The sequence below is a fragment of the Mustela nivalis genome (assembly GCF_964662115.1).
Source record: "Mustela nivalis genome assembly, chromosome: 10".
Lineage (NCBI taxonomy): Eukaryota > Metazoa > Chordata > Mammalia > Carnivora > Mustelidae > Mustela > Mustela nivalis.
The window spans coordinates 76,807,343-76,821,797 of NC_139029.1; the positions used below are offsets into that span (position 1 = coordinate 76,807,343).

Sequence of the window (14,455 nt, forward strand, 5' to 3'; positions counted from 1 at the left end):
TTTGCCTGCATATTTTTCATAATTATGTTAGTGAAATGTAATTCTGGGGGGCTTTTTCCACTTAATTTCATTTTGTAAAATGTTATATTTCCTACTGTCTTTTAAGTTATGATTTTAGGGAACCTGGTTGGCTCAGTTGGTTAAGCAACTGCCTTCGGCTCAGGTCACAGTACTGGGAGTCCCGGGATCAAGTCCCGCATCGAGCTCCCTGCTTGGTGGGGAGTCAGCTTCTCCCTCTGACCCTTCCCCGCTCATGCTCTCTCTCTCTCATTCTCTCTCAAACAAATACATAAAATCTTTAAAAATAAATAAATAAATATTTTAAATGGTTGTGTCATTTTAAATCAGATTGATATATCATCATTTATTAAGCTTTCTCCTTTCTTTTGGGAGCACATAAAGAATATTATAAAATACATATTATATTATGCTGTGTTATTACTATGATTTTTAAAATAATTTCTTTGGGCAGTTTGGTTTACTAGGACAAAGGGAATTTTTTTCGTTCTTAATAGGTACTTCCAAATAATTGTAAAGGTATCTTATAAAGCCAATTTGGAGGCCAGCATATTCAAGTCCTAAATATTTGGCAAGAATGAATACAGTTTCTTAGTTGATATTGTCATTCCTTTATGTTTTTTGGAGCATGAATAATCACATACCTTACTGAGATATTATTTTACAAAAGGCAGTAGTAGCAATGATAATATAATAAATAGCACCTAACATGTGTGCAGTGTTTTTATGGCTATAGTGTATTCTCAGTAAGGAGTCATTATATAGAGTATGGAGAAATCCATGGTTTCTTTGGGTCTCTCCCTTTTCTGGGAGGGGGTCAGATAAAACATTTCATTTCTATAGCAGTGAAATATGGCAATATATGTGTGGCATTCCTTCCCAGAGAAGTCTGTTTATGACTCAAAGTTCAGGTTTTTCATTGTGGGTTGGTCCCCTAGGACAGGGATCAAAATTATAGACTCCCAGAAGGAAAGCATGATTCAGTGCCATAGCGAGGCAAGACAATCTCATCACTTAGGGAATGTTTCAAAAGCCACATTCCCAGACACCAGCCAGGAGTCAGCCTTATAAGCAGACCCTTCTAACATGTACTCCCATCAGAAAAGTGAACCTGACCTTCCATATAACAAACAATAGCCGTAAATACAATCATTCCACGTGACAAGTGAAGATAATAAGGAAGATAGCTTTGACGTTATAACTTATTATTTGAAATGTCATTTTAATGAGAAATGTATATATTTATTAGGTATACTGTTTACAGAAAGAACTAAAGATAAAAAATCACAGTCTTCAAGAGACTGCTGAACAGAATGTTATGCTACAACACACTCTTCAGCAACAGCAGCAAATGTTACAACAAGAGACAATTAGAAATGAAGAGCTAGAAGACATCCAAACTAAACTTGAAAAACAGGTATATCTTATTGGTCAAAATAGTTTCACTTGTATGAAATAGAAATTTTAATAATCAATAATAAATATTTTGTTATATTGCTGTTTACCTCACAGATTTCGTGTTGTAAGAAATATTCTGTGTTAACATTGAAAAATGGGTGAAGTTGTATTTGTGTATATTCTAACCAGCACCTTGGGCACATTTTTGTCATCCATAGAACTTAGTTATAATTTAGACTTCTTCATTCAACCATGTTTTTTGGATCAGGTCTTGTGATCCTAAACAAATGCTAAAGCAGTGCACTACAAGAAAAATCCCAAAGGAAACTACTTACTTCTAAAAATAACTTCTCACTCCAATGAAAAAAATTCTTGGAATTTAATACTAGAATTGAATCTTTTCTTTCATTCATTGCCAGTTCATGTGAATTCTTCAGACAGATATTTCATATTTTTCGTGGTTTCTCTTTTTCAAACTTCACAAAAATGTGTGAATTAGAAAATGATAGTTCCCTGTAATCTCGCAACACCTCACTCACCTTTTTGTCATTTGGATGGCTTTTTATCTATGTATTCTGAATTCATCCTCAGCCTCTCTAGTGGAACTAAAGAATCACTCAATATATTAAAACATATCAAGTTTCTTTTTTTTAGAGACAGCTGTTCTGCAGCTCTCCATCCCTTTTGTAAAAGTCTTCATCCAGAAGCATTTCTTCATCTCATCTGTATTTGATTACCACTTCCTAAGTCCCCTGTTGTTGACTCTGGCTTATAGAATTGATTAAAATTCTTATTCCTTCTGAAGTTGTTTTCATTTCCATAATGATTTTATGGTTTCCATCTCTCTCTCTCTCTTTTTTTTCTCTTAAATCTACCAGTTCGTTTGTATTTTTCATTTGGTAATTCTTTTTTCTTCTTGATCTTTTTTTAAGAGATTTTTGTATGTTCTTTAACTTCTTTGAGGGTCTAAAGAATTTTTTTTAAATTTTTATTTATTTATTTGACAGACAGAGATCACAAGTAGGCAGAGAGGCAGGCAGAGAGAGAGGAGGAAGCAGGCTCCCTGCGGAGCAGAGAGCCTGATGCAGGGCTCAATCCCAGGACCTTGGGATCATGACCTGAGCGGAAGGCAGAGGCTTTAAACCACTGTCTGTGAGATGCGGTACATAGAAACCAAAGTAACTATTTCATGAAATTAGGAATGGTAATTGGTGTCTTGGGCTGCTGAAATCAGTATCAAGTAAAATGAAGGTTGAGAAATGTCCACTAGGATGATCAACATAGAGGTCGTTAGTGACCTTGCTCAGTTTCTGTAGAATGGCTAACTTGCTTTGGGTGGAAGAATGAGTGAGAAGTGAGAAGATGATACAACAAGCATAGAAAACTGAGAAACGGCTTTGACGAGGAGGAAAGAAAGGATGGTGGTGGTAGTTGGAGACAGGTAGAGGTATGGGTAATTTTTTATGATGGGAATATCTCGAACATGTTTAAATGAAGCCAGAAGGAAAGAGGAGTGATAGGCAATAGTATGAGTTCCTGAGAAAGTGGATAAGTTCCTGAGAAAATGAATTCAGAACACCAGTGAAGCAATTTGATTTATATAGGAGGAAAATAGCTCTATCAATAGTAGCAAGTGAAAGTGGTAACCTTTGAAGGCAGTTGGGAATTTAGAAATCCTTCACCAAATGAGCCAATTTGTGAAGAAGGAAGGCAACATAGTTTGCAAGCGAAGAAAACATTTCAAATGAAAAGGGGAACATTACCAGGGCACCTAGGTAGGTCAGTGGATTAAGCCGCTGCCTTTGGCTTGGGTCATGATCTCAGGGTCCTGGGATCGAGTCCCGCATCAGGCTGTCTGCTCAGCGGGAGCCTGCTTCCTTTCCCCTCTCTCTCTCTCTGCCTGCCTCTCTGCCTACTTGTGATAAATAAATAAAACTTAAAAAAAAGAAGAAGAAAGGGGGAACATTACCATTATTTTGTTCAATTCTTGTAAATCCTACTTTGGTGTTATGATGTGGCTACTTCTATAAATATGTATATGAATGAAATATCCTACACAAAGTTTAGTTTTGCTTTTTTTTTTACTGAAACATTTGCTTCCTCGTCTGTACTTTGAGTTTTATAATACATCTTGAAACTGAATGATAGGCTAGACTACATAGTTATGTAAATATTTTTCTTCCAAAGAATATTATGATGTGACTGAACTTAAAATACCTAAAGAAAATTTTATTTTCAAGGTGTCAAAACTGGAACAAGAACTTCAAAAACAAAGGGAAAGTTCAGCTGAAAAGTTGAGAAAAATGGAGGAGAAATGTGAAGCAGCTTCACATGAAGCCGATTTAAAAAGGCAAAAAGTTATTGAGCTTACTGGTACGGCCAGGTAAAATGGATATGTTACTTTTTCTTTTTCTTCCTATTTCAATATCAGTAGTTACCTGAATTTCAATGTCAGATAATGTTAAGTGAAGTATTTGCTTAAGGATTGAATTTCTTTACAGCCCATGTTCTTAGCATTTTGTTTGTACCTTTATATTTTTCTTTATGCCTTTTTTGTATTATTGTATTTTAATATTCTTTATCCTCCTATTGTATTATAAGTTCCTTAAAGCCAAAATCATTTCTGGTTTATTTTTGGGTCCTCCCACAACAGTTAGCATAGTTCCCTATACCTCATAGGCACTCAGCAAGTACTGTGTTATATTAAATTGTGAATAGTATTAAAAGTTTTAGGTAAAGATGTACTCATTGAAAACTTTCACGTTGTCTAATTGTTTATGGGAAAGAATAACTTAACACAATACAGCAGTGGTTCTGAACCTTAACTCAACATTAAAATTACCTGAGAAGCTTTAAAAAGTACTGATGCTTTGGTCTCACCTCTAAGGATTCTGATTTAATTTTGCTAAGCTAGGCCCAGGAACCAACAGTTAATTGGTTAAGAAAGGGACCCATAGCTGAAAGCATGCCTCAGCTTCCCCAGACTCCTATGCTTTGTCAACAAGAGTTTACATAATTAATAATACATTCATACTCAAACCACCATGCTATCAACAGGAATCAAGAGTTAACTTGAACTAAGACCCTATGTCCCCAGGTTCCTTCTCTCCCACTGGCAGGAGTAAAGATTAGGCTTTGTGCATTGAGTATCAACTTTCTTTTCTAGATGTCAACTCTCTCAACTGGGTCAAGAAGATTGCCCTGGGGCACCTGGGTGGCTCAGTGGGTTATGCCGCTGCCTTCGGCTCAGGTCATGATCTCAGGGTCCTGGGATCGAGGCCCGCATCGGGCTCTCTGCTCAGCAGGGAGCCTGCTTCCCTCTCTCTCTCTCTCTCTGCCTGCCTCTCCATCTACTTGTGATTTCTCTCTGTCAAATAAATAAATAAAATCTAAAAAAATATATATATTTAAAAAAAAAAAGAAGATTGCCCTGTGTTTAAGACTTAAGATCACAGTTCTTTAGACCTTCTTTCTGCCACTGATTGGTGTCTCCCACACAACAGCCTCACCACCAGAGTCTGCTTGAATAGTTACATAATAACTTTGTCCTTGCTAATGCCAGATGCCGCAAGAAGCTGTGTATTTCCAGGTCAACAGTCATCTCTCATACTAATTCCCCAAACCTTACCACATACAATGTTTCCTTCTTAGCTTATCCCAACTTCTGGAGACCTCTACTTGTCCTCTGAAATTCACAGTCCATCCTGAAAAACATTCTCTATATTCCCTACTTTTTTTTCCCTCTCGCTTTAACAGAAATTTTACTTTTCCCTAAGGACCTTGCTTCATGTCCTGCAACCCTCTAAAGTTAAAATTTTTTTCTCTGGTCTTGAGACCATATCATTCCTCACTGTTGCTGACACCTACAGGCCACCTGATGTACTGTTGATTCCTCCAACACCACTCCAACACCAGTCTTCTTGAGGATTTCAGTATGTTAGCTGATCCATCTGAGATGCTAGCTTCTCATTTAAAGATCCCTCTCCTGTAATGATCTTGAGCTCTATCATACTTCAGCCACTCAACTCACATGATTTACTCTAGATCCTATCATTTTCAGTATCTCTGGTTTTTCTGTGATCTGAATATTTGGCATCTATACCTCTATTATCACCTGATTCCCTTTAATACCCCCAAATTCAACAGTTCTTTGATCTCACCAGGACTTAATTCATCAGTTCCATCACTGTTTTCATTCCCTGATGTCTTCTCCTTTGTTTACCCAGCTTAAATTCTGATCAGTCATTAAAATTAATGATTTGCATCTGCTTGAAATTCTCTTATCTCTTTCTTACTTTTTTCTACACAGCACTAAAAATCCAACTCACACTACTCTGTGCTTGCATCTTTAGAGAAGCTGGAGGAAAATATAAGCACACTGATCAGTCTTACTTTAAATTCATAATTTCATCCTTAAGGTCCCTTAAGGGACCTGCTGTCTGGCAATCACAACATTACTAACTTCTGTAGAGGACTCTTTTATACTTAGTCATTTTCTTTCAAAACTCCTAACAACCACTCCCCAGTCTTTGCTGTCATTGATGATCTTGCTTTCTGTTTCAATGGGAAAATTGAAGCAATGCTTGTTACTTTTCTTATTCTCACTCTTTGACTTCTAAACAAAACCTCTCCTTGATTATAGCTAATAGGCACATTTAGGAGGAAAAGTAAGTCCCAAATACTAATAAGAAGCTTATGAGCAAAATGATTAGACTTCATAAGAAAGAAATATCCTAGTTCTATGCTATCTTTTCCTCATGAAGCAAGGCTTTTTCATTTTCTCTGGTCCCATTATTGCTTCTTTCCCTTCTGGAACTACAATTTATAAAACTCTGTTTTTCTCTCCCAAAAGTTATAACAGTTAAAATATCTCCTTGGATCTGTTTTAGAACTAAAATATCTTCAGAGAGAAAGAAAGGAAACTAACTTTTTGAAGCAAGTATGAAAAGGTGCTTCTGGTGCTACATGTAAATGTCACTTCATGTAAATGATCCTGATCCTGGTTTCTCAGTGCTGAGGCTCATAATAGCACTTTTATTTTACATTGGAAGAGGCCAGAGAGTCTGGCCAGAGAGTCAGCCATCATATGTTTAGTATTATGTTTGCAAAACCCTTCCTTTGGCTTTATTTCCAATCTCAGAGTTGATTGCTCTCAATAACTCTGCAGTAAGACAGTGAAATATTTCTGGAAAAACTGGGTGGGTTTAAAGCCTGTTGTAAAATTTTTTTTTTTTAAAGATTTTATTTATTTATTTGACAGAGAGATCACAAGTAGGCAGAGAGGCAGGCAGAGAGAGAGAGGAGGAAGCAGGCTCCCCGCTGAGCAGAGAGCCCGATGCGGGACTCGATCCCAGGACCCTGAGATCATGACCTGAGCCGAAGGCAGCGGCTTAACCCACTGAGCCACCCAGGCGTCCCCTGTTGTAAAATTTTGAAAGGGAAAAATTTTTGGTATTGGATTACTTATATAATAATTAAAATTTTCAAATCCATAAATATTTATTATATTATTCTAATTCCTCATTTACCTAGCATCAAGAAATAATGAGTAGTTGCTGATAAATAAATAAGAGTGGAATTTACCTTTACCAAGTACTGAAACTTTAAATTTTTTTTTTTTTTTAAGATTTCTTATTTATTTATTTGCCAGTGATAGAGGGAGAGAGAGCGAGCAAGCACAGGCAGACAGAGAGGCAGGCAGAGGCAGAGGGAGAAGCCGGCTCCCTGCCGAGCAAGGAGCCTGATGTGGGACTCGATCCCAGGACGCCGGGATCATGACCTGAGCCGAAGGCAGCTGCTTAACCAACTGAGCCACCCAGGCGTCCCAAGTACTGAAACTTTAAAACAAAACAAAAAACTCCTTTTGGCAGAAATTTTCTGAAATATATATTTTCTTGTTATTTAAAAATTTTCTGGTTGTCTTAGGATTATCATTACATACATTAGTTATTGTACCATGCTGAAAAATATAGTAGCACCTCAACAAAATCTTGAAGAGTACAAAGCTCTGGTTTTTTACTAAATGTCTGTAGATTACTGTCCTTTTCAAGTTCTTATATTTTTTTAATGTAATTTTGTCTCAATTCCTTTGCTGATAAGCTGTCATCTTTTGGTACTGTATGCCAACCTCTTGCATTTATTATTTTCTAATTATGTTTTATATCTACTGTAATATAAGAAATTAATTAAGCTAAAAATCACTTACATGGAATTTTAGAAATGTAAAAGGGTAATTAGCACTTACCTAATAAGCTTCTTAGCTTTTTGGACTATAGACATATTTGAGGGTGTGATAAAGAGCTATGGATTATTTTCTATACCTAGAACACATGTATACATAACTTTGCATATTGTTTCAGGAGTTTTATAGTTCTCCTCAGTTTCACTCATGGACATCAGATTAAAAACCTCTTGAACAAATCCACATTTGTCTAAGTTGCATTTACAAAAGAAATGTTCCTGCTTGCAAACTCAATTTACAAAATATTCAAGACATAAAGAACAACAGCAAAAAAATGTTGATTCAAAGAGTGTCAGTTCTACCCACCATTGAGGCTGACATTAGCACTTGTTTACTTAGTGAATATCACTTTGGAATTACCAACAAATGGGCTCAAAACTTTCTCTCACTATGTTGATTTGTCAATAGGTAGAAGATCTTCCATGTTGAAATAAGCTCAGGATTGACTGGAAGTTAGTAAACCTGATTCTCTCACTGTTAATAATTATTTGTCTTTTCCCAGACAACTCACTGACCTTCCAGTTTCCTCATCTCTAAAGCAAGAAAGTTGCACTAGTTGGGGAACCCCAATAGTCCCTTGTAAAGCTAAAAAGGATAACATAAATAATAAAGGTCTGAATAAAAATAACTCACTTGATTCTCCTATGAGTAATATGGTCATTATGGTGAATATTTTGATTGGTTGGCTTCCTTTTCTGTGTTGCAGATAACAGAAATTCCAGATGAATGTGACACCTATCTATGTATGGATACATACATACTCAGTATACAAAGCTTTTCACAAGCTAACTGTAGTTAGATTGAAAAGAAGCTAGCCTTGCTAAATATTACCAGGTAGTACAGTCATATTTAGTGGTACATAATTGATGCACAATTACAATCTTTTAGTTGGAGCATTTTAAATAATATGACTTAAGGATGACCCGGATTCTGACTAGATGTTTTGCTGATATTTGCTTTTAACTAACTTACAGATTTTGTTTAGTCAGAGAAAATCAGTTGGCTTTTAGGTTTCCGAATTATCCTACTTGTTTTATTTTTTGCTTTTAACCAGGCAAGTAAAACTTGAGATGGATCAGTATAAAGAAGAACTCTCTAAAATGGAAAAAGAAATAATGTACCTAAAACGAGATGGAGAAAATAAAGCAATGCATCTCTCTCAGTTAGATATGATCTTAGAACAGACAAAGACCGAACTAGATAAGAAGACAAATTCTGGTAAGCAACAGGTTAGCTGAGCTTAGCTGCCTGTATATTTATATTTGAAAAGTGGAATAATGTGAGCATTTGTGTTAGTAGGGCTAGAAGGGACAATGAGTGGTCAGTATTTTGCCTCTTGTTGATGAATAAAATTGGATATTCTTAGTTATAATTTTTAAAGATTTTATTTATTTATTTGACACACACAGAGAGAGAAATCACAAGTAGGCACAGAGGCAGGCAGAGAGAGAGGGGGAAGCAAGCTCTCAGCTGAGCAAAGAACCTGATGCGGGACTCGATCCCAGGACCCTGAGATCATGACCTGAGCCGAAGGCAAAGGCTTAACCCACTGAGCCACCCAGGCGCCCTCTTAATTATAATTTTTTACAAATTTTTAATAAAAATGGTCTTTGTATAATTCTAAAATTATTTTTTCCTTTTAACAGTGAAGGAATTAGAAAAATTACAGCATAACACTGAAACTGAACTAGCAGAAGCTTTGCAGAAACGGGAAACATTAGAGTCTGAACTCCAAAATGCTCATGGAGAATTAAAAAGTACTTTAAGACAACTTCAGGAATTGAAAGATGTACTACAGAAGGCTCAATTATCTTTAGAGGAAAAATATACTACTATAAAGGATCTTACAGCTGAACTTAGGTATGTTAAACAGTAAGAAATGATACCACATTTATAGGTATTTCACTTTATTACTCTGACTCTTTGGGTCATACAGTAAAGTTTGCTGTTTAATTCTAGATGTCTAAATTTCTCAGTTGCGTTTGGCTCACTGTTATTCATCCCAGGCAGCCTGTCCCATGCTCCTTCTAAATAATTCAGCCTTTCCTCATGACTAATATTTCCATCCTTGGTCTTTGGACCATTTTATTTTGACCCTCCCCTATACTATATCTTCAACAAAAGGCCAAGAGAAAAGGGAAGAGTATAAAATGAGGCCAGAGAAATACGCAGGAACCCTGTCATGTAGGGCTTTGTATTCCCTGATAAGGAGCTTGGATTTTTTTTTTTTTTAAGATTTTATTTATTTATTTGACAGAGAGAGAGAGAGATCCCAAGTAGGCAGAGAGGCAGGCAGGGCGGCGGGGGAGAAGCAGGCTCCCTGCTGAGCAGAGAGCCCAATGCAGGGCTTGATCCCAGGATCCTGAGATCATGAGATCATGACCTGAGCCAAAGGCAGAGGCTTAACCCACTGAGCCACCCAGGCACCCTGAAGCTTGGATTTTTTGTTGATACTTAAAACTTAGTAAATTTTTCCTACTTTTTGACTTTGCTGTAATTGTCTTTTTGACCTGAAATAATGATTGAATGGCTGACCTCTTGCCTTTCATATTACCTCTAAGGGCCCTTTTCCAACCACCTACTCGCAAGTAGCCACCCACGCATTATCTCATCACTTTAAGACAACTTCAGGAATTGAGAGATGTACTAACATATTTAATGCTCTAACATAGCACTTTATGTTTTACCTTTTGTTTATTTATAATTTCTCTCCTCTACTGGACCTATTAGTATGTATTCTCCAAATGATGAAGAACATCTATCTTATTGTGAGCCTAAATCAAGAGTTAGTCACTGAACTGTGTGAGCCACGCAGGCACCCCTAACTGTTGAGACTTTTAATAGAACAGTAAACAGTTCATTAAAGAAGTTCACAATCTGCTTTTTCAAATCAGTACCTTTGTTCAATATTGTTTATATTTAAGTCTGGAAAACCATATGAAGATTTTCAAGATGAACATTTTTAGCTTTTGTCATATTGGAACATAGAGCTCCAAATTAAAATTCTTTGATTGCACTCTCTGATCTAAGTGGTAGTAGTCTTAAAGTTGTGTCAGTATTAAGCATTTTTATAATATAAAATAATACATAAGTTAAGGTTTTAGGAGAGATACAGTTTATAAAAAATGTTAGACTTCAATACTTAGCTATATATGTAAGGCATCATTTGAGTAAAATTCCCATGAGAAACACAGTGGTTATTTACGGAGCTGTGGATATCGAAGATATCAATCATGAGATAAATGACTCATTCAACTGTAATAAACTTACAGCTGTCGTACAGAAACGCTTTCAAATGCTCTCCTGATCTGTAAATGAAAAAAATATGGACATATTTTTAAAATTCTTACACTGATTCAGTTTTTTTTTTAACTTTGTTTTTTGATTGGGTTATGTTGGCCACCATACAGTAGTACATCATTAGTTTTTGATGTAGTATTCCATGATTGATTGTTTGCATGTAATACCCAGTGCTCCCTGCAATCCATGTCCTTCTTAATACTCATCACTGGGCTCACCCTCCCAGGACCCCTTCCCTTCTAAAACCCTCAGTTTGTTCCCAGAGCCCGCAGTTCATCTCCCACTCCAATTTCTCCCCCTTCATTTTCCCCTTCCTTCTCCTAATGTCTTCCATGCTATTCCTTATGTTCCACAAATAAGTGAAACAATATGATAATTGACTTTCTCTGATTCCATTTTCTATCTTAGGAGTACTTTAACATTTAGTTTAAATTGTCTACAGTAATAGTGTTTGAGTTAACTTTTACCTTTTGAGAATACTCTATTAAAGTAACTTGATACCAGTCATTTTCTTCATACAGTATTTCTTTAATTTGAGCCCTTTCAATCAGAAATAATTGCATATATTTTAATCACTTTTAACTTACAGGAATTTAACCCAATTGACTTAATTTTTTAAAACTATAATATTCCTACTATTTGCTTTGACCTTTTTCCTTTGATAAATTGCAGAGAATGCAAGATGGAGAATGAAGATAAAAAGCAAGAACTCCTTGAAATGGATCAGGCACTTAAGGAGAGAAATTGGGAACTAAAGCAAAGAGCAGCTCAAGTTGGTTTTCTTAATTAAATTTAATGAAATTTTCTGTTACAGTACAATCACACAGGGTTTCAGAGGTCACCCCTTTTTGGTAAAATGGACCTTTTTAAAACATATCTGTTTGTGCACACTTATATTTTAAAAGTTAGTAGTATGTCATCTTTCTTCATCTTGCTATTTTTATAGCAAGTTTATTTTTGAGATTGAAGGTTAGCTTAGTATCTGAATCTTTTGATCTCTTACATTATTGCATATCATAAGACAACGGAATTAAAGGAGTTGTAACTCCTTTAATATTGTGTTTGTTGGAGGAGCAAAACTATTCAAAAGACATCTTTTTTAAAGACTTTATTTCTTAGACCAGTTTTAGGTTCACAGTGAAAGTGAGTAGAAGGTACAGAGATTTCCCAAATATACCTTGCTATCATAACTGCACAGCCTTCCCTATTATCAACATTCCCCACCCAAGTGGTACATTTGATAATAGTTGATGAAACTACACGTTATAATCATCCAGAATCCATAGTTTACATTACAATACACTCTTGTTGTGTACATTCTCTGGGTTTGGACAAATGTTTAATCACCCATATCCATCATTATGATATATTACCCAGGGTATTTTCACTGCCGTAAAAATTTTCTGTGCGCCACATAGCATCCTTCTTTCTCTTCCCCCAGCCCTAGCAACCACTGATCTTTTGATTGTCTCCATCATTTTCTCTTTTCCAGAATGTCATATAGTTGAAATCATATAGTACATAGTCTTTTCATACTGGCTTCTTTCACTTAGTAATACTCATTTAAGTTTTCTCCACATCTTTTCATTGCTTCATAGCTCATTTCTTTTAGCACTGAATAATATTCCATTGTCTCAGTGTACTATGGTTTACTTAACCATTCACCTACTGAAGGGCATCTTGGTTGCTTCCAGGTTTTGACAATTAAATGAATAAAGCTGCTGTAAACATCCGTGTGCAGGTTTTTATGTGGATATAATTTTTTAAAATTTAATTTAATTTTTTTCAGTGTTCCAAAATTCACTGTTTATGCACCACACCCAGTGCTCCATGCAATATGTGCCCTCCATAATACCCACCACCAGTCTCACCCAACCTCCCATCCCCCTCCCCTCCCAAACCCTCAGTTTGTTTCTCAGTGTCCACAGTCTCCCATGGTTTGTCTCCCCCTCTGATTTCCCCCCACTCACTTCTCCTCTCCATCTCCCCATGTCCTCCATGTTATTCCTTATGCTCCACAAATAAGCGAAACCATGTAACTGACTCTCTCTGCTTGACTTATTTCACTCAGCATAATCTCTTCCATTTCCATCCATGTTGATACAAAAGTTGGGTATTCATCCTTTCTGATTCCATTGTGTATATAGACCATATCTTCTTTATCCATTCATCTGTTGAAGGGCATCTTGGTTCTTTCCAAAGTTTGGCAACTGTGGCCATTGTTGCTATGAACATTGAGGTAAAAATGGCCGTTCTTTTCACTACATCTGTATCTTTGGGATTTTAAGATTTTATTTATTTTACAGAGAGAGATCACAAGTAGGCAGAGAGGCTAGCAGAGAGAGAGAGAGAAAGGAGGAAGCAGGCTCCCTGCCCAGCAGAGAGCCCGACGCAGGACTCGATCCCAGGACCCTGAGATCATGACCTGAGCCGACGGCAGAGGCTTAACCCATGGAGCCACCCAGGCAGTCTCTCTATTTTTAATTTCTTAAGGAATCTCCACACTGGTTTCCAAAGTGGCTGCACCAACTTGCATTCCCACCAACAGTGGAAGAGAGTTCCCCTTTCTCCACATCCTCTCCAACACATGTTGTTTACTGTCTTGTTAATTTTGATCATTCTAACTGGTGTAAGGTGGTATCTAAATGTGGTTTTCAACTTCTCTTGGTAATTATCAAGGGGCATGATTACTGGATCATATGGTAAGAGTATGTTTAATTTTGTAAGACTTTCCAAACTGTGTTCCCAAGTGGCTTGTACCAATTTGCAATGAATGTGAATGCTCGTTGCTCCACATCTTGGCGAGCATTTGCTGTTGTCAATGTTTTGGATTTTGGCCATTCTAATTAGTGTGTAGTGGTATCTCCTGGTTAATTTGAACTTCTCAGATGACATATGGGATGGAGGATATTTTCTGGTGCTTATTTTCTATCTGCACATCTTTTTTTGGTGAGGTGTCTGTTATAGTCTTTGGCTCATTTTTTAATTGAGTAATTTGCTTTTTTATTGTTGACTTTTAAGAGTTCTTTGTATATTTTGGATACAAGTCCTTTTTCAGGTGTGTCTTTTACATATATTTTCTTCTAGTTTGTGGCTTTTATTCACAATCTTTTGACATTGACTTTCACGGAAGTTTTTCATTTTAATGATGTCCAGCTTATTGTTTATTTCATGAATTATGCCTTTGGCTTTGTAACTAAAAAGTCACCCAGGGTCATCCAAAGTTTATGTTATCTTCTACAACTTTTATAGTTTTGCAAATTATATCGAGGTCTGTGATTCATTTTGAGTTTTGTGAAGGGTGTGGTGTAGATTAGTTTTTTTTGCATATTGTTGTCCACTTATTCCAGCATCATTTGTTGAAAAGACTATCTTTTCTGCATTGTATTGCCTTTCTCCTTTGTCAAAGGTTAATTGACATATTTAGTTTCTGGATTCTCTTCTGTACAATTATCTATTCATCTCTGTTTTTGCCAGTACCGTGGTCTGTTTACTGTA

General features: G+C 36.3%; 1 protein-coding gene across 12 annotated transcripts in view; it reads left to right on the plus strand.

Moving 5' to 3' along the window:
- Window positions 1-14,455, plus strand: part of CCDC18 (coiled-coil domain containing 18) — a 105,065-nt gene that overhangs the window by 51,221 nt on the left and 39,389 nt on the right. For 11 of the 12 annotated variants that reach the window (XM_082688697.1, XM_082688698.1, XM_082688693.1 and 8 more), the window contains 5 exons: window positions 1,268-1,435; window positions 3,657-3,799; window positions 8,712-8,875; window positions 9,304-9,517; window positions 11,630-11,729. In XM_082688697.1, coding sequence (XP_082544823.1) covers window positions 1,268-1,435; window positions 3,657-3,799; window positions 8,712-8,875; window positions 9,304-9,517; window positions 11,630-11,729 — 789 coding nt within the window. The remainder of the gene's footprint in view (window positions 1-1,267; window positions 1,436-3,656; window positions 3,800-8,711; window positions 8,876-9,303; window positions 9,518-11,629; window positions 11,730-14,455) is intronic. The other variant, XM_082688702.1, reaches the window with a different exon arrangement.